This window comes from Oncorhynchus gorbuscha, linkage group LG15, assembly GCF_021184085.1.
Source record: "Oncorhynchus gorbuscha isolate QuinsamMale2020 ecotype Even-year linkage group LG15, OgorEven_v1.0, whole genome shotgun sequence".
NCBI classification, from domain to species: Eukaryota; Metazoa; Chordata; class Actinopteri; order Salmoniformes; family Salmonidae; genus Oncorhynchus; species Oncorhynchus gorbuscha.
The window spans coordinates 40,231,554-40,251,569 of NC_060187.1; the positions used below are offsets into that span (position 1 = coordinate 40,231,554).

At 41.5% G+C, this 20,016-nt stretch overlaps 1 protein-coding gene and 1 non-coding gene across 2 annotated transcripts; one reads left to right on the forward strand and one right to left on the reverse strand.

Moving 5' to 3' along the window:
• Window positions 1-1,668: 1,668 nt before the first annotated feature.
• Window positions 1,669-18,113, reverse strand: LOC123996793 (hyaluronan and proteoglycan link protein 4-like). The gene is given in 6 exon segments (XM_046300495.1): window positions 1,669-3,939; window positions 5,877-5,988; window positions 5,990-6,180; window positions 10,265-10,627; window positions 11,964-12,084; window positions 17,915-18,113. Coding segments are annotated over 6 exon segments (1,173 nt in total). The 5' UTR covers window positions 17,918-18,113; the 3' UTR covers window positions 1,669-3,556.
• A 442-nt stretch (window positions 18,114-18,555) lies between these two features.
• On the forward strand, window positions 18,556-18,628 carry trnaa-agc. The gene has a single exon. It is a non-coding gene; the product is annotated as a tRNA-Ala (tRNA).
• Window positions 18,629-20,016: the final 1,388 nt, after the last annotated feature.

The following is a 20,016-nucleotide window of genomic DNA, read 5'->3' on the forward strand; positions in this document are numbered from 1 at the left end:
ATCAACACCATTATCCCAGAAACCCTGGATCCATTCCAATTTGCATACCGCCCCAACAGATCCACAGATGATGCAATCTCTATTGCACTCTACACTGCCCTTTCCCACCTGGACAAAAGGAACACCTATGTGAGAATGCTATTCATTGACTACAGCTCAGCGTTCAACACCATAGTGCCCTCAAAGCTCACATCACTAAGCTAAGGACCCTGGGACTAAACAGTTCCCTCTGCAACTGGGTCCAAGTCTTCCTGACGGGCCACCCCCAGGTGGTAAGGGTAGGCAACAACACATCTGCCCCGCTGATCCTCATCACGGGGGCCCCTCAGGGGTGCATGCTCAGTCCCCTCCTGTAATCTCTGTTCACTCATGACTGCACGGCCAGGCACCACCCCCACACCATCATTAAGTTAACCGATGACACAACAGTGGTAGGCCTGATCACCAACAATAACGAGACAGTCTATAGGAGGTCAGAGACCTGGCAGTGTGGCGCAAGGACAACAACCTCTCCCTCATTGTGATCAAGACAAAGGGAATGATTGTGGACTACAGGAAAAGGAGGACCGCGCATTGCCCCCAGTCTCATCGATGGGGCCGTAGTGGAGCAGGTTGAGAGCTTCAAATTCCTTGGCATCACCAAGTTCTAAACAGCTTCTAACCCCCAAGTCATAAGACTCCTGAACATCTAATCAAATGGCTACCCAAGATGATTTGCACTGCCCCCACTCTTTTACGCTGCTGCTACTCTGTTATTATCTATGCATAGTCACTTTAATAACTCTACCTACATGTGCATAGTACTTCAATTACCTCGACTAACCGGTGCACCCCGCACATTGACTCTGTACCGGTACCCCCTGTATATAGCCTCGCCAATGTTATTTTATTTCTGCTCTTTAATTAATTTAACACTCTCTTCTATTTCTTACTTTAAAAAAAATGCATTGTTGGTTAAAACATTTCACTGTAAGTTCTACAGCTGTTGTATTCGGCACATGTGACAAATACAATTTGATTTGATTTGATATGAAACTTCAAGTTTGCATAGCACCCTTAAAATGTCATAATAATTCAGGAGTAAAATAAAGCAGACGGTCTCATTTGCCTTCCATAAAATGAGTTGTAACATTGTGTAGTTAAATATGAATAACTTAATCACCTCTGAGTTTAAGCATTTCAAGAACCAACACAGGATCAGCCAAGCATACTTCAATATTGAAATGTGGAATAGATAATGAATACCCCTAAAATATAAATGTCAATATGACTCAGGGCTTCTCCTCTGTTAATTCCTTTTGTTTCTATGCCGGTAGACTTATAATTCATAGCAGAGATTGATATGGCTGATAAACACTGTTCTAATGGTTATTTTTAAAAACACTCACAATATGTCTTCATGGCATTTGAATGTGTCTTCAACAAATGTTTCAACAAACATGGTTATGCTGTCGTGGATGTAGTTACAGCTCACTCAATCATTCCAATTTGCTTTATTCAAATGTATCACTTAGCAGAATTATTATTTCATGTTATTAGTTTGCCTTGAACTTGATTTGGGTTCGTTAAGAATGCTGCTATGGAAATTACATTGTCACTTTTGTTGTGTTGGCAGTGCACAAAGTGTTGCTCTCGAGTGCTACTCAGAAACAAACACTTCAAGATGACTCATTTCGTTTTGTTTATTAGGATATCACAGTAGAGATGATGAAAATGCAAAGACAGAATATCAGAATTTCTTAACAAAAACGTCAAGATCTCATTTGTTACTTTTGTATCACAGCGTCAGCGTATAGCCCTAACGATACATTCATGCATCAAGATAATTTATTTATTTTTATTTAACCTTTATTTAACTGGGCAAGTCAGTTAAGAACAAATTCTAATTTTCAATGACAGCCTAGGAACAGTGGGTTAACTGCCTGTTCAGGGGCAGAACGACAGATTTGTACCTTGTCAGCTCAGGGGTTTGAACTTGCAACCTTCCAGTTACTAGTCCAACGCTCTAACCACTAGGCTACCCTGCCGCCCCGATGACCAATACAGTTAAAATCGCGCTATTTCACAATTGAACAAAGAGTGTAATCGATAATTATGGCTGCATAGAAATATGATTTAATTAAGCAGCTATAACATAGTTCTGTTAGTTCAGCTTCAGCCCCAGCTACTAAAATCACATCCAGGTATAACATGCTTACTATAGACTAACCATTTCGTCATAAATATATCTAAGTGCAATATTCACTACTATGTTTATTGAGCTCTGGTATGGCATGCCAGTACTTTGTTAGTTACTGAGGTAAATAATGTTTAGTAATTGGCTCTACTCAAACATGGCAACTGCTCACTCGCCACAGACTCCATTTCAATGTCTAGTTTTGATTTACATTTGGTTGAGTTGTCAACTAACGTGAAATAAACACAAAATCACACGTCATTGGATTTAAGTTCAAAATTGGGTGAAAAAAAGACGGAATTCCCTTACGTTGATGACGTTTGCAAATCTAATCAGTTTTCACGTTGATTCAACGTCATCGCATTACATATTTTTGTTGAAATGACATTGAAACATAATTGATTAAACCAGTTTGTGCCCAGAGGCAGGCGACTGGGGGCGCAGTAAACTCAAAGGGCACCTCTGAGCAGTGCCCTGCCATGACAGGCAAAGCTTGGGCATCATGCTGGCAACTGGCAACATTCACAGATGGACTGGCCACCCCTCATAGCCTGGTTCCTCTCTAGGTTTCTTCCTAGGTTTTGCTCTTTCTAGGGAGTTTTTCCTAGCCAATGTGCTTCAACACCTGCATTGCTTGCTGTTTGGGGTTTTAGGCTGGGTTTCTGTACAGCACTTTGAGATATCAGCTGATGTACGAAGGGCTATATAAATACATTTGATTTGATTTGATTGATCAGGCATTAGTAGTCTGCTTTAAAGCTCATCACAAGTCTCTGCTAATCAGGCCTCTGAGAGAGAGGATCTCTTAATGTGCTACATTCATTACACTCAGACAGACATAGTAAATTATCTCTGTCTTTCTGTCTCTGTCTGTACTGCACACTAATTAATATGACTCTCTCCGGCTGGCACTGCTTGAAGTCGAGTGCCTCTCGCAAAGGGCCTTTTTCTCTGGAAATTAAGCCACATTGAGACCAGAACACACTATGGAGTCTGAGACCCCATCATGCTTGTGGCTTCTCTCCATGCCTCCAATAGACACATAGTCAACTATGGAGTTATTTAATGAAAGGCTTTCCAATCTTGATGTGCCTGAGAAATGATGATCAGCTGCAGTTACTAGCTAAGCCTCTCTGAGACAGTGAAAGGCGCACGGAACGCTCTCAACAAACTGGCACCTCGTTTAACACCAGACAGGAGAAATCCCAGAGATAAAGATACCGCCCCTTATTGAACAAAGCAGTTGCTTTCCCTCGCTGATGAATCCTGCAAATTAGCATGTGTTGTCAGTGATGTTTATCCATGTTGTTAAGCTAAAGCAATGGATGGAGCTATGTTGTACGGGCAGTGATCTTAACCCTCCTCTCAGTCTCTCTCTCTCTAGATGGATCTGGTGGAGGTGGTGTTCATGGGGATGTCCTTGCTGCTCTTCCTTGGGCCCTGGGTCGACTTCACCACATCACCATTAACACTCTCTTCATTCTTGCGGAAGCAGTAGACCCCGTAGAGGCGGAACTTCAAGTCAGGGAAGCCCAGGTGGCGGACCCCCGGTTGGGGCCCGCCGCAGCGGGTACGTGGGTTGACAATGGGGTAACGGATGCTTGCATCCTCCAGCCAGCCAGCTTCACAGCGGTCCAGCAGCTGGATCTTCCAGGCAGCGTAGAGCTGGCCCGTCTTGGCCACCACGGAGCCATCACGAACGCACGCCTTCACTGCTTCAGAATAATTCACCTTCTTAAAGCGCTTCAGGAAATACACCTTACCTGGAGGAGAGAGGGGGTAGAGGAGTTTGTGTGTGTGTGTGTGTGTGTGTGTGTGTGTGTGTGTGTGTGTGTGTGTGTGTGTGTGTGTGTGTGTGTGTGTGTGTGTGTGTGTGTGTGTGTGTGTGTGTGTGTGTGTGTGTGTGTGTGTGTGTGTGTGTGTGTGTGTGTGTGTGTGTGTGTGTGTGTGTGTGTGTGTGTGTGTGTGTGTGAGGGAGGGAGGGAGGGAGGGAGGGGGTGAAAAAGATACATTTTCAGGGGTGTGAGGGAAAGAAAGAGAGAAGGAGATAGAGAGAGAACCACATGAGATAACAGCAGCAGATACCCTTAGGGGAGAGATTATGAGTTCTCATAGACCAGACCAGAACAGTTTGATCCCTTGCCTGCAGAACGGGTTCCGAATCTCAAAAACCAAACATCCGTCTGGGCAGCCGCTCAAAATCGAGCAGCATGCAGCGGCGGTGGACAGTGCTCAAATTACTGTAAAATACTTACATTCTCATTTCATCTGGGAAGACTTCTCGCCAGAAGCATTTACAGTTATTGTAGAAAGTGTTAACTCTGTGTTAACTCTGAAATGAAGCCGAGTTAAGTTTTTACAGAAAGGAATGAACAGGGTAACCTAGAAAACATAGGGTCATTTTCTACCACAGAACGGCTGATAGCAGCCTTGTTTCCGTTTATTTATGTGGCTGCTGCCTGTTAGGGAGTAATATTGTATTATAATTCCCCAAGGGATACTGGGTAAATATCTTCCAGCTGGTCAGTGCAACAGTATCACCCACCATCGCTCCTGAAGATAGCCCACATTTCAGGCCAGAATGTCTGTTGACTGTAATTAAATCACTGGGGAGGCAATGAAGAGACTGTTAGGTCTCCACTATGAAGTACCAGGTTAAAGTTCAACTATGGCTAGTGTGTTGTTCTCTTCTCTAGCTCAGATAGTCCTTTTTGCCAAGAGCTGAACTATTTTGCTTTAATGTTCAAGAAAGACTATCATTAGACGCTGTGGCGCTTTTAAGAGGGCAGAATCAAAACAGGGACTGACCCAAATCTGATGTCCTCGGGCTTAGGGGATCACAGTGTAGAAATCAGAGACATGCCCCTCTTCCCCCTGAGGACTCTCTGGCTATATCGCAATGCACCTCGCCTAGTCTCCTTACCAGTGGCGACCCATCATTCAGGGGAGGTGGGGCAGAGACCCATATTTTTAGCTAATTTAAAAAATATATATAATAATTCCCAAAAATTGGGGGGAATTAATACGTGTCACATATTAGTTTGCAAACAATATTTAAAAAAAACTTGGGTCTCTTTCTAGAGCTACGATCAACAAGATCATGATTCGACCTGTTTTTTTCCCGAGTTCCCAGTTGTCTTGAAAGCACCATAAATCCAGAGAATGCCAGACTTTGATGACACATTTTGCCCACGAAGGACCGCCGTGCCACCTTCCTGTTCAAGTGAGCACAGGGGTACAGGGCTCGCTCATTAATGTTTTCATCAAAATTACGAATTGCCTCTTATCTGCTTGTCGTCCCCTTATGCCATAATTTGTACATCTCAATTATCATTAGAAACCACATTTGTTTAAGCAAGTCAGCCAGCTATGTTATTTTTCAAGGCAGTAAATAAGGCTGAAAGAACTGTTTCGTTGCCAGACAAGGCTCCGCTGATAGCCAGGTGTAGCAGTGGTAAGATGTTGGGTTAGCTTTATGTATTGTTTAGTTTTATGTTGTGTAGTGGCTGTGCTGCATCCCACTTTGTTTTTTTTTTGCCACCAAGATTTACATGCTTCATCCACACAGACCTGAAAACACTGTATAGTCAGAGCAAAGGCAATATGGTAGAAAGATATCTGGGGAATCTACACGTCACCTATCAATGTTCACATATCTCATCTGTTCAAGGAAAGAAAGCCCACACATCCCCACACTCACCATTGAGGTTGGAGGTGAAACAGAAGGCATCATAGCGCTCATCCTCTTTGTGTCTGTAGCCGTAGTTGCGTACCCCTGCGGCGGTGTCCTTGCGGCCACACTGGTCCCGGGGGGTGGGAGATGGGGTACTGGACGGAGCCGTCCTCCAGCCAGCCAGCGTTGCACCAGTCCAGTCCTTCCAGCCAGGCCTTGTGGAGCTGGGCATGGGAGGCCAGGATGGCATCCTGCTCCTTACACACGTCCTCAGCCTGGTGGTAGTTGAGCTTGTAGCGCCCCACCCGGGGATAGTAGGGGAACACCACACCTGGAGGAAAGAGAGAGACAGGTACTGAACTGGTAGTACAAGCTAACATTTGGATTTTATTAAAGATGGATTATTTATTTATTTTATTTTGAATTTCTGGACCCCTTTAGGTATAAAAATATATATTATTTGATAGAATATTGAATTTCCCCTTTACTACTATAGCCCATAGAAACACATTGAATAACACATTCATAAATGCAAAAAAAGGCATAGGGAATATTAGGTTTTGAAGTGTCTGTCCTATATCTAGGAGATATATTTTAGTTTATTTTGACACATATTTAACCCCTTATTTTTGCCTGGCACAAAACTGCCTACATACTTTCATTCATTTGTTTGGCTTACCTTCACACGAGTACCGTGACCTTCAAACGAGAGTATGACTGCCACAGAGTGGTCATATTAGTTTGTAGGCCAAACGATTTGGATGCTACAGACTTTTTGTGAGAGAACCCAATTTCGAGATGTCTCGTGGTCTGAAAAACACAGGTGTAGCTCGGCCACCTTCCACCGTAGATGAAGAAAGCCGACATACACTACCGTTCAAATGTTTGGGGTCACTTAGAAATGTCCTTGTTTTTGAAAGAAAACGACAGAAAGAAAAGGCAGATTTTATAGAATATCTACGTAGGCGTACAGAGGCCCATTATCAGCAACCATCGCTCCTGTGTTTCAATGGCACTTTGTGTTAGCTAATCCAAATATATCATTTTCAAAGGCTAATTGATCATTAGAAAACCCTCTTGCAATTATGTTAGCATAGCTGAAAACTGTTTTTCAGTTGTCAAGAAGCAATAAATCTGGCCATCTTTAGACCAGTTGAGTATCTGCAGCATCAGCATTTGTGGGTTCGATTACAGCCTCAAAATGGCCAGAAACAAAGAACTTTCTTATGAAACTCGTCAGTCTATTCTTCTTCTGAGAAATTAGTTATTCCATGCGAGAAATTGCTAAAAAAAAACTGAAGATCTCGTGTAACACTTTTTACTACTCCCTTCACAGAACTGCGCAAACTGGCTCGAACCAGAATAGAGGGGTGGGAGGCCCTGGTGCACAACTGAGCAAGAGGACAAGTACATTAGAGTGTCTAGTTTGGGAAACAGATGACTCACAAGTCCTCAACTGGCAGCTTCATTAAATAGTACCCACAAAACACCAGTCTCAACGTCAACAGTGAAGAGGCGACTCCGTGATGCTGGCCTTCTAGGCAGAGTTGCAAAGAAAAAGCCATATTTCAGACTGCCCAATAAAAATAAAAGATTAAGATGGGCAAAAGAACACAGACACTGGACAGAGGAAGATTTGGAAAAGGTGTTATGGACAGACAAATCTAAGTTTGAGGTGTTCGGATCACAAAGAAGAAAATGTGTGAGACTCCACACCATCTGTCAAGCACGGTGGAGGCAATGTGATGGTCTGGGGGTGCTTTGTGGTGGTAAAGTGGGAGATTTATACAGGGTAAAAGGGATCTCGAAGAAGGAAGGCTATTGTCACGCCCTGTGATTTGGGTGAGCATTCTAGTTTGTCTATTTCTTTGTTGGCCGGATATGGTTCCCAATCAGAGGCAGCTGTCTATCGCCTAAGCCTATGACGTTGCACCTTGGTCTCCTTCTAACAACGGACGTAACAGCTCTCACTCCATTTTGCAACGCCATGTCATACCCTGTGGACTGCGTTTAATTGCAGCCAATTTCCTCCTACAACAGGACAATGACCCAAAGCACAGCTCCAAACTATGCAATAACTATTTAGGGAAAAAGCAGTCAGCTGGTATTCTGTCTATAATGGAGTGGCCAGCACAGTCACCGGATCTCAACTCTATTGAGCTGTTGTGAGAGCAGCTTGACCGTATGGTACGTAGTGCCCATCAAGCCAATCCAACTTGCATGGGGTGAAATCTCTTCAGATTAGCTCAACAACAGATTACCTCAACTAGAATGCCAAAGGTCTGCAAGGCTGTAATTGCTGCAAATGGAGGATTCTTTGACGAAAGCAAAGTTTGAAGGACACAATTATTATTTCAATTAGAAATCATTATTTATAACCTTGCCAACGTCTTGACTATATATTCTATTCATTTTGCTTCTCTTTTCGTGTATGTTTTCATGGAAAACAAGGACATTTCTAAGTGACCCCAAACTTTTGAACGGTAGTGTAGGTGGATTCGGTGGATTGAGACGCATGTCTCTAGCTTAAACTGATGGATTTTGATTTTGATTATATTACTTAGATTGACGGATGGGTGCATCAATAGTAGAGGTCGACCGATTTATCGGAATGGCTGATTAATTAGGGCCGATTTCAAGTTTTCATAAAAATCGGTAATCTGCATTTTTGGATACCGATTATGGCCGATTACATTGCACTCCACGAGGAGACTGCGTGGCAGGCTGACTACCTGTTATGCGAGTGCAGCAAGGAACCAATGTAAGTTGCTAGCTAGCATAAAACTTATCTTGTAAAAAACAATCAATCCTAACATAATCACTAGTTAACTACACATGGTTGATGATATTACTAGTTTATCTAGCTTGTCCTGCGTTGCATATAATCGATGCGGTGCTTGCTAGTTTATCATTGAATCACAGCCTACTTTGCCAATCAGGTGATGATTTAACAAGCGCATTCGTGAAAAAAGCACTGTCGTTGCACCAATGTGTACCTAACCATAAACATCAATGCCTTTCTTAAAATCAATACACAATTATATATTTTTAAACCTGCATATTTAGTTAATATTGCTTGCTAACATGAATTTCTTTTAACTAGGGAAATTGTCACTTCTCTTGCGTTCTGTGCAACAGAGTCAGGGTATATGCAGCAGTTTGGGCCACCTGGCTCGTTGCGAACTGTGTGAAGATAATTTCTTCATAACAAAGACAGTAAATAATTTGACAGAATTGTACATAATTATGACATAACATTGAAGGTTGTGCAATGTAACAGCAATATTTACTCTTAGGGATGCCACCTGTTCGATAAAATAAGTAGCGGTTCCATATTTCACTGAAAGAATAAATGTTAATTTATAGCTTCCAGATTTGACCATATTAATGACCTAAGGCTCGTCTTTCTGTGTGTTATTATATTATAATTAAGTCTATGATTTGATATTTGATAGAGCAGTCTGACTGGGCGGTGGTAGGCAGCAGCAGGCTCGTAAGCGTTCATTCAAACAGCACTTTCCTGCATTTTCCAGCAGCTCTTCGCTGTGCTTCAAGCATTGAGCTGTTTATGACTTCAAACCTATCAACTCCCGAGATTAGGCTGGCAATAGTACACTGCCTATAAGAACATCCAATAGTCAAAGGTATATGAAATACAAATGGTATGGAGATAAATAGTCCTATAATTCCTATAATAACTACAACCTAAAACTTCTTACCTGGGAATATTGAAAACTCATGTTAAAAGAAACCACCAGCTTTCATATGTTCTCAGGTTCTGAGCAAGGAACTTAAACGTTAGCTTTTTTACATGACAAATATTGCACTTTTACTTTCTTTTCCAACACTTTGTTTTTGCATTATTTAAACCAAATTGAACGTGTTTCATTATTTATTTGAGACTAAATTGATTTTATTGATGTATTATATGTAGTTAAAATAAAAGTGTTAATTCAGTATTGTTGTAATTGTCATTACTACAAATATATATATATTTGTATAATTAATTATATAATTATATATATATAATTAATCGGTATCTGCTTTTTTTTGGTCCTCCAATAATCAGTATCGGTATCGGGGTTCAAAAATCATAATCGGTCGACCCCTAATCAATAGACTCTTAAGGATTAACATTACATGGGAATATATAATGTTTAGAATGAGTATGTGTGTGTGTGTGCTAAGGTGTGGAGAATCAGAGCAGGTGGTCAGTCCAGTGTAGATAGAAACTGTCTCTGAGCCTGTTGGTAAGGAAGTGAGCAGCTCATGGCTGGGGTGTTCGGAAACCTGGTAAATAATGCTATGTAACTGTATGTCTAGAATTAGACCAATATTTAACATTCTAAAAGTTGGCCCAACTCTCTAAATACATGGATCTGAACCCGTCTAACCCTTCAACCTTAACCTCTGACCTTCAAGATCGAGGTTGACGAATCCCGTATCGTCCTCCATGTCGTTGGTAACCTCACACTCGTAGCGTCCGTAGTCCTCCAAGGTGACGTTGTGGATGATGACCGAGGCGTCCCCCGGTCCGTTTTTCTCCAGGGACACACGACCCCGATACGACCCGAACAACCTCTGCTGGAGGCCCAGTGCAACGAACACATCCTCAAACACCAGCGCGTCCGTCACCTTGGTCCACTTGATGCGGATGCGGTTGGGGTCGGAGCTCTCGGGTTCGTGGTGGTAGCGGCAGGGCAGGGTGATGGAGCCTCCCCGGTGGGTGATCACTTTACCGGGGGCGGTCTGAACGATCACTGCCCCGGTGTCATCCTCTGGATGCAGAGAGGGAGTAGAGGAACAGGAATGGTCAGGACAAGCAAGGTTGTGGGGGACTTACAGTATGTTTATCAATGATCTGTTGCATCAGTACTTTACTTGTAAAAGGAGGATTTCCTCATAGTGTGATGATCTACAGTATATAGGGAGATTATTACTGTTAAAGTTATGGGAACCAACCAAACTTTAGTTAGAAGGTCATGATGGTGAAAGTGTATATAATTAGATAGCTTGTTGTTTCCCCAGTGGGGGCCAATGGGCTGAGGAGACATGTGTCACCTGAGAGACGTGTGTTTCATCATCAGCACCAGGTCCCAGCATGCCGTGTTCTGTGTCACTGGCACTGCCTATTACTTCATAGTTCTTTTGAGGCCAGCTGAATCCCCAAGGCCTAAGCTGTGTTTCATTCCAGAAAGTGTTTGACTCCTCACATCTACACCCGTGTTCACTCCACTTCGCAAATCTAATAGGACTGGAAATCAATATGACGAGTATGGGAAGCTATAACTTACACCTACCCAGTTGTCTCAGATTTGTGAGGGGTGGTGAATGAGAGCAGTGGGTAGGAGACAACTTTATTTGAAATGGAATGTACAAGCAGCTCTGGTTTGCGTCATTGGCAGCCAGGCCGTCTCCTAGGCTTTGTGACAGTGCTCTTCTCTGAGGGTTTCTGAGCAACACAGCTGACTGATTCTCATTCTAAGAGTCTGCTTATTGTGAACAGATCACAAAGCCTACAATTAGCCATGACAGCTGGTTATAATGACTGTGAGCTGGGAACTCTGCACTCTGAAATTTTTGTAACCGACCGCTGAGCTTTGAGACCTGTTTACAGAATACATTCAAACATAAATCTAGGTTGGGATATCAGGCATGAATAGAGATGTATCCAGGTGGAGGCATACTGTTTAGAACATAATAATAACATTATAATTAAGGACAGGTGATGATAAAAAGGTGATATTGTAGCTGGTTGCCAGTACAGCATCAGCAAGTTTCCAATCAGGCTGAACACAGCTTCTTCGCAGCGTTGATAGAGACTGTTCTAAGAGTCCAAATCAACAACATCTGCTTGACTATGAAGTGGATGGAATTTAGCAACATTTGACTGATAATATGACTCCTACCTCATTCTACATGCAACAGAAACTCAAGTTTCTACAGTTGACTGCCAATAATCCTGGAGGAGAGATAAAGTTTGGCGACTCACTTATTTTGAAACCCAGACAGCTGCTCTTTTATTCTCCCCTTAGAATGTAAAACAAAACAAACATTCTCATTACAATGATGCAACATGTGTGAGATGAGGATAGAGAGAAGGAGAGATCTTACCGAGTACATGAACAACTTTCCTCCTTCCCTTCTCGGCATCGGTAGAGAGGGAGGTCGCATAGAGGCCAAAGATTAGGACCAAGCAGGTCACTGTCCCCAAGGACAGGGGCTGTGAGCAGAGCTGCAAGGGAGGCAGAGAAGGACCAATCAGTGAAGGTCCAGTTATTGAGTATCCAATGGTGCTGCTAGCCATTACTATGCTCTAATATGGCTAGCCTATAAAGAAATCAAATGACAGTTTACCAATGTTAGAGCAGGTGCAGTGAAATGCTAACAATGGAGTATAATGTCAATGAAGAAATGTCGGAACGAAACTAATTATCAACCCAAATAGCAGTGTAACAGTAATCCAAATGAAATCTATACATACATCGGATGAATTTACACAAGATACGGTGCCTTCGGAAACTATTCAGACCCCTTGACTTTTTCCACGTTTTGTTACGTTACAACCTTATTCTAAAATGGATTCAACAAATTCCTGAGCAATTTACACACAATACCCCATAATGACAAAGTGAAAACAGACCCTTTGCTGTGAGACTCGAAATTGATCTCAGGTGCATCCTGTTTCCATAGATTATCCTTGAGATGTTTCACCAACTGTGGTAAATTCAATTGATTGGACATGATTTGGAAAGGCACACACATGTCTATATAAGGTCCCACAGTTGACAGTACATGCCAGAGCTAAAAAACCAAGCCATGAGGTCGAAGGAATTGTCTGTAGAGGTCCAAGACAGGATTGTGTCCAGGCTGAGATCTGGAGAAGGGTACTAACAAATGTGCTGCTGCATTGGAGATCCCCAAGAACACAATGGCCTCCAGGCGGTATCAGAGGAAGGGCCTAAAAATTGTCAAAGACCCCAGTCACCCCAGTCATAGACTGTTCTCTCTACTAATGCATGGCAAGTGGTACCGGAGTGCCAAGTCTAGGACAAAAGGGCTTCTCAACAGTTTTCACCCCCAAGCCATAAGACTCCTGAACAGATAATCAAATGGCTACCCAGACTATTTGCATTTTGTGCCCCCTCCAACCCCCCAACCGCTCTTTTACATTGATGCTACTCTCTGTTTATCATTTATGCATAGTCACTTTAACTATACATTCATGTACATAGTACCTCAATTGGCCCGACCAAGCAGTGCTCCCGCACATTGGCTAACCGGGCTATCTGCATTGTGTCCCGCCAACCACCACCCGCCAACCCCTCTTTTACGCTACTGCTACTCTCTGTTCATCATATATGCATAGTCACTTTAACCATATCTACATACTACCTCAATCAGCCTGACTAACCGGTGTCTGTATGTAGCCTCGCTACTTTTATAGCCTTGCTACTGTATATAGCCTGTCTTTTAACTGTTGTTTTATTTTGTCACATCTATATACAGGAAACTATTTATTACAATTTTGAATACGGCTGTAACGTAACAAAATGTGGAAAAAGTCAAGGGGTCTGAATACTTTCCAAAGGCACTGTATACTATAAATGATATGTACAGCAGTATATTAGAGTGAATTATGTCATTATGTCAGTATATTAATAATCGCTGTATAAAAAGTGTATGTAAGATAAATGCAATGTACATTAGTAGAAATATTAGAATACAGTATTTAAATACACAATAAAAAAAACATGACTGAGTCTAAAATATTTACAGCTATGGATGACAGCATTCAAATATTTAAGAGCAGTGGTTGCTGCATTCGAATAAACGGTATCACCATAGTCAAGAACTGGTAGGGAAATTGACCGTACAATCGGCATCCTACTGTTTAGGGAGAGGCATGATCTATTTCTACCCTGAACAAAAATATAAATGGAACAAGATTCTACTGAGTTACAGTTCATAATCAGTCAATTGAAGTAAATGCATTAGGCCCTAATCTATGGATTTCACATGACTGGTAATGCAGATATACATCTTTTGGTCACAGATACTTTTTTTAAAAGTAGGGGCGTGGATCAGAAAACCAGTCGGTATTTGGTGTGGCCACAATTTGCCTCATGCAGCATGACACATCTCCTTTGCATAGAGTTGATCAGGCTGTTGATTGTGGAATGTTGGCCCAGTCCTCTTCAATGGCTGTGCGAAGTTGCTGAATATTGGTGGGAACTGGAACATGTTGTCGTACACGTCAATCCAGTGCATCCCAAACATGCTCAATTTGTGGTGACATGTCTGGTGAGTATGCAGGCCATGGAAGAACTGGGACATTTTCAGCTTCCAGGAATTGTGTACAGATCCATGCAACATGGAGCCATGCATTATCATGCTGAAACATGAGGTGATGGCGGCAGATGAATGACACAACAATGGGCATAAGGATCTCATCACGGTGTCTCTGTGCATTCAAATTTCCATCAATAAAATGCAATTGTGTTCATTGTCCGTATCTTATGCCTGCCCATTGAATAGACCCACCACCACGGGACACTCTGTTCACATCATTGACATCAGCAAACCGCCAGTTGGACTTATTGCTGATGTACATTCTTTAACATTAAATTCTCTGGCAACAGCTCAGATGGACAATCCTGCAGTCAGCATGTCAATTGCACGCTCCCTCAAAACTTGAGACATCTGTAGAGTTGTGTTGTGTGACAAAACTGCCCCTTTTAGAGTGGCCTTTATTGTCCCCAGTACAAGGTGCACCTGTGTAATGATCATGCTGTTTAATCAGCTTCTTGATATGCCACACTTGTCCACTAGGTAGCCTAGCGTTTAGTGTTGGACAAGTAACCGAAAGGTTGCAAGATCGAATCCCTGAGCTGACAAGGTAAAAATCTGTCATTCTACTGTTCCTAGGCCATAATTGAAAATAAGAATTTGTTCTTAACTGACTTGCCTAGTTAAATAAAGGTCAAATAAAAAAGTATTTGGCAAAGCAGAATGTGCACAACATTTTACAGAAATAATATTTTTGTGCATATGGAACATTTCTGAGATCGTTTATTTCAGCTCATGAAACATGTTGCTTTTATATTTTTGTTCAGTGTAAATATATGTGTATATGAATAGTGTGTATAGACAGTATGTGAATAGAAAAGGTGTGTACAGCAGTAGTTATATAGGATGAGTCATGACTAGAATACAGTTGAAGTCGGAAGTTTACATAAACCTTAGCCAAATACATTTAAACTCAGTTTTTCAAAATTCCTGACAATTAATCCTTGGTACAATTCCGTATTTTAGCTCAGTTAGCTCAGTCACCACTTTATTTTAAGAATGTGAAATGTCAGTATAATAGTAAAGAGAATGATTTATTTCAGTTTTGATTTCTTTCATCACATTCCCAGTGGGTCAGAAGTTTATATACACTCAATTAATTTTATCAGACAAGAAGACATTTCTCCACCAAGTACAATATTTGTCTCTAGTCTCTAGTCTTAGGGTTAGGCCAGCGGGACCCCTGTCGACAACATCCGGTAAAATTGGAGGGCCGCAATTCAAATAAATAATCATACATTATGGATACTAATTAAACAATTAGGTACATACAAGTGTCTTATATCGGTTAAAAGCTTACATTCTTGTTAATCTAACTGCATTGTCCGATTTACAATAGGCTTCACAGCGAATGTCATGTGATTGTATGAGGAAGGCGCCTCACATCAAAATATTTTTCAAACAGCACGTTTCAGAAATTCACAAATAGCGATTAAATATTAACTAACTTTTTGAAAATCTTCCTCTGATTCGCAATCCAAAGGCTCCCAGTTACAACATTTAGTGTCGTTTTGTTAGGTACAATCGTTCTTTATATCCCAAAAAGTACATTTAGTTTGCACCAACGATTTGAGTAATCCTAAAAACTACACCTAAACTTTGTTTCAACAAGTCAAAATACATTTCTATTTATTCCTCAGGTACCCTAAAATGTAATTAAACTATAATATTTCTTAAGGAAAAAAGTATGTTCAATAGGAAAGCAAATTTAGCAGAGTCGTACACTCAAACATGGATTTCCAAACTGGTGTCATCATACTAAAACTCATATTTCTTCTTCATTATTCAAGTAACAAGCCTGAAACCTTGAACAAATGCTGTTGACATCTAGTGGAAGCCATAGGAATTGCAATCTGGGAGCTGGAATTGCATATGCCCCTGTGCTTTCCATTGTAAGAGCATAGGCTCTCAAAAAAACTATTCTGTTTGTTTTTTCTTTGGATTATCTCCTACCATATCAATTGTCTTATAGTCTCATACATTATTTTAACATTTCTACAAACTTCAACGTGTTTTCTATCCAATGGTACCAATTGTATGCATATCCTAGCTTCTGGGCCTACGTAACAGGCAGTTGACTGGGCACGTCAGTCAGGCGGATATTGAGAAAAAAGGACCCTAGCCAGAAGAAGGTGCAGGGTAGAGTACCGGGTGGTAGCCGGCTAGTGACAGTGTCTAAGGTTCAGGGCAGATGTCTGCTAGTGATGACTGTTTAGCAGTCTGATGACCTGGATATAGAAGCTGTTTATCAGTCTCCTGACCTGGGCGCGAACCAGGGACGCTCTGCACACTTCAACAGTCACACTCGAAGCATCGTTACCCATCGCTCCACAAAAGCTGCGGCCCCTGCAGAGCAAGGGGAACCACTACTTCAAGGTCTCAGAGCAAGTGACGTCACCGACTGAAACGCCACTAGCGCGCACCACAGCTTACTACACTTACACCACTCTGCATGTTGCATGTTGTTTAACGATGTGTGGCTCAGTTGTGTGTGGCTCAGTTGGTCGTGCATTGTGCTTGTAACACCAGGATTGTGGGATTGATTCCCATGGGGGACCAGTACAAAATGTATACACTCACTACTGCAGGTCACTCTGGATAAGAGTGTATTGTAAATGTCATTACTATGACATCAGCTGCTACATCATGCAGTGGCAGGAGAGTGCAGTTTGTCATGTGATAGCAACGAGGGAAAGTTTGCTCCCTTGGCATCAGCCTATGTTAGAATTCCATGGGAAAGGGTGAGGCGCTGTAGCTGCTCAATAAAGTTCTTCAGAAATGGTATCACACAGGAGGGGTGTATGTTGGATTCAAGTGCAACTGTAGTTTACACCTGTATGGAGACAACCCACTAAGCACAGATGTCAGTTTAACATTTAGTTTTGATTTACGTTTGGTTGCGTTGTTAACTAACGCGAGTGAATTCAACCAATATGTCACCCTGTAATTGGATTTAGGTTAAAAATTGATTGAAAAAAAAAAATCTTATATGACTTTAATGAAATCCAATCCGTTTTCCATGTTGATTCAAAATATTAAAAAATATATTTTGAATCAACATGGAAAACGGATTGGATTTCATTAAAGTCATATAAGAATATTTTTTTTCAATCAATTTTTAACCTAAATCCAATTACAGGGTGACATATTGGTTGAATTCAATCGCGTTAGTTAACAACGCAACCAAACGTAAATCAAAACTAAATGTTAAACTGACATCTGTGCTTAGTGGGTTGTCTCCATACAGGTGTAAACTACAGTTGCACTTGACGGGTTCAAATGACGTGGAAAATAAAAATAAGGTTTTGTCCAGAGGGAACGTCAGAGCCCCGCCCCCATATGTTTATATATATATATATATATATATATATATATATATATATATATATATATATATATATATATATATATTTACAAGTTAACACTAATAGCATTCATGTAATAAAGGGTTGTTATTGCAGCAAGTTCCTTTACAGACACCCCTGCAATATTATACATTTTAATTGCCTATAATAGGAACATGGACATTTGCTGCTGACCACATTGTAAACAAATAACCACAATCCTTGATCCTCTCATAATCTGCAATGTACTGCACTAGGCTAATGTAGCACATCTTTAAGGTTGTGCTACAGAAATCCCCCATGCAGTAAGAAAAAAGACTGCATGATGCCCAGACACAGAGCCAACCCATCCCGCCACATTAGAGGACTTACCATTATATCTTCAAGAATACTGTCTGTCTGAAGTTAGATAGACCGAATGTCGTTTGTTCCAGTTGGGCTGTTATTGATATGGTGCAGTACTTGACTCATAGCCCTCTATCCTGCAGTTAGCCTGCCGTGTCCTGTCGTATTGCTGTTTGATTTTGGCAGTGCAAGGGAACTGCTTACTCTGTGCAGGACTGGGCTAGAGGGGCTGTTCCGCAGTTCACACATTTTCAGCACAATGTGAATCACTATAAGAGCGCACCAGAATGTGTAAATCAGCGAAAGTAACAGGGAACAACTGAACTGCTATATTGTTGCATTTGCTGTTTGTGCATGATGATACGTTGTGCCAGTAGGAAGGCTAAAATGTTTCAGTAGAAGCAGTAACGTTAAACCTCATTAAACTAATAACGTTATCAATGCTTGCTGTCCACGACAGAAAACATTGTGCATGTTGTAATGTAGCTATGCTAAATGTAGTCTAATGTTAATAGCATATTCAACCATACACTAAACACAAGACACACTCATTTCAGAGTGTGGATTTGTGTGCACGTAGTTATTATAGCCTATAATTTACAGCCATACGCATAGGCTACCAAACACTGAATGCTATATATATTTAACCGGAGCTATTTAAGCGCACTGGGGAATTAGCTCAAATGGTAGAGCGCTCGCTTAGCATGCGAGAGGTAGCGGGATCGATGCCCGCATTCTCCAATACTTTTTTTATTGGCCTATATGTTTTAAGAGAGCATTTTGGAAAGGAGGACATAAATTATACTGTTACGATGGTGCTCCTTTTAACTATAAAATCATTTTTTCGAATGAGAACGACATTTCTGGAGTCAGGATCATCCCAAATTACATTATAGGAATGGCTTTTGATTGTCATGTAACATTTTATTTCTGGCAGGTGTCTGTTGGAGACAATAGAGTCCAGTTTAAATAATCTGACCAGCATGGCCTCTGTCCTCTTCACACCTACTAATATTGATACAGACCCAGCAAAGTGTGAATTGCTATGTTGCAGTGTTCAGTCTCTCTCTCTCTCTCTCTCTCTCTACCATCAAGGTAAAGGCAAGTCTCCTGGGGTCTCAGGCTGCACTGCTGAGCAGACATCTGCACATATTCCCAGTAGCTCCTCTGAATAGATGGAGCTGTTGTGATAGGGGCCGGATTTGATTTAGGTCTGTCACACAGAGTGCAAGCAGGCCGTTTGTTTTTCATTGCCATACATCAGCATGTAAAAGCTGCTGAGGGAGAATTCATTGGATTATCCTGTGTGTGTGGGTGTATGTGTGTGTGCGTCACTCAGATAAGAGGCCACTTAGTTACTGAAGAGACAGTGGTGAAGAGTGTGTTTCCAGACCTTTTCTTATAACACATTATCACTGTGTTGAATATTAATGCTGCACACCCTCTCTGTAGCAAGGGAACATCCATCTAATGTAACAGAGAAGGTATCCATTCTTTTTCATTATGCTCTCAAAAAAGGAGTTTGTGTTTTGAGAGAACATGGCTTTTTCTATATGGTTTCATGTTATCATCCACTATGAATGCATACAGTATGTAAATATAATTACATTCATGTTTGGGATAGCCCTCCCCTTCTTTCTCACTCCCTGGTGCTTGAATTTGATCTTGTCCGACTGAAATGAAATGCATCTAAAGATGTCTTGACTGGAGTGAGTTATTTTGGAGGGATTTCTCAGTACCAGTACCTGGCTGCCGCATTCGTTTCTAATGAAAAGTGGAAAAAATGATTTGGTTGTCAACACCTCCGTGTTTGTATAAACTAAAGCAGGGCTCACCAACCCTGTTCATGGACAATTACCCTCCTGTAGGTTTTTGCTCCAACCCCAGTTGTAAAATAACCTGATTTGGCTTATCAACCAGCTAATTGCTGTGCTTGATTAGGGTCCAAGCTCTCCAGGAAGAGTGTTGGGGAGCCCTGAGCTAAAGGCTGTGGGGAAAGTGGATTCGGTGTCTCACTCTGACTCTGCAGTGTAGTTCAATGGAGGGTCCCGGTCTAAGAGAACATGATGTCTTGTGTGATACACTTACTTGCTCCTCTGCATCCCTATGGGACTTGTTACAGAAACTAA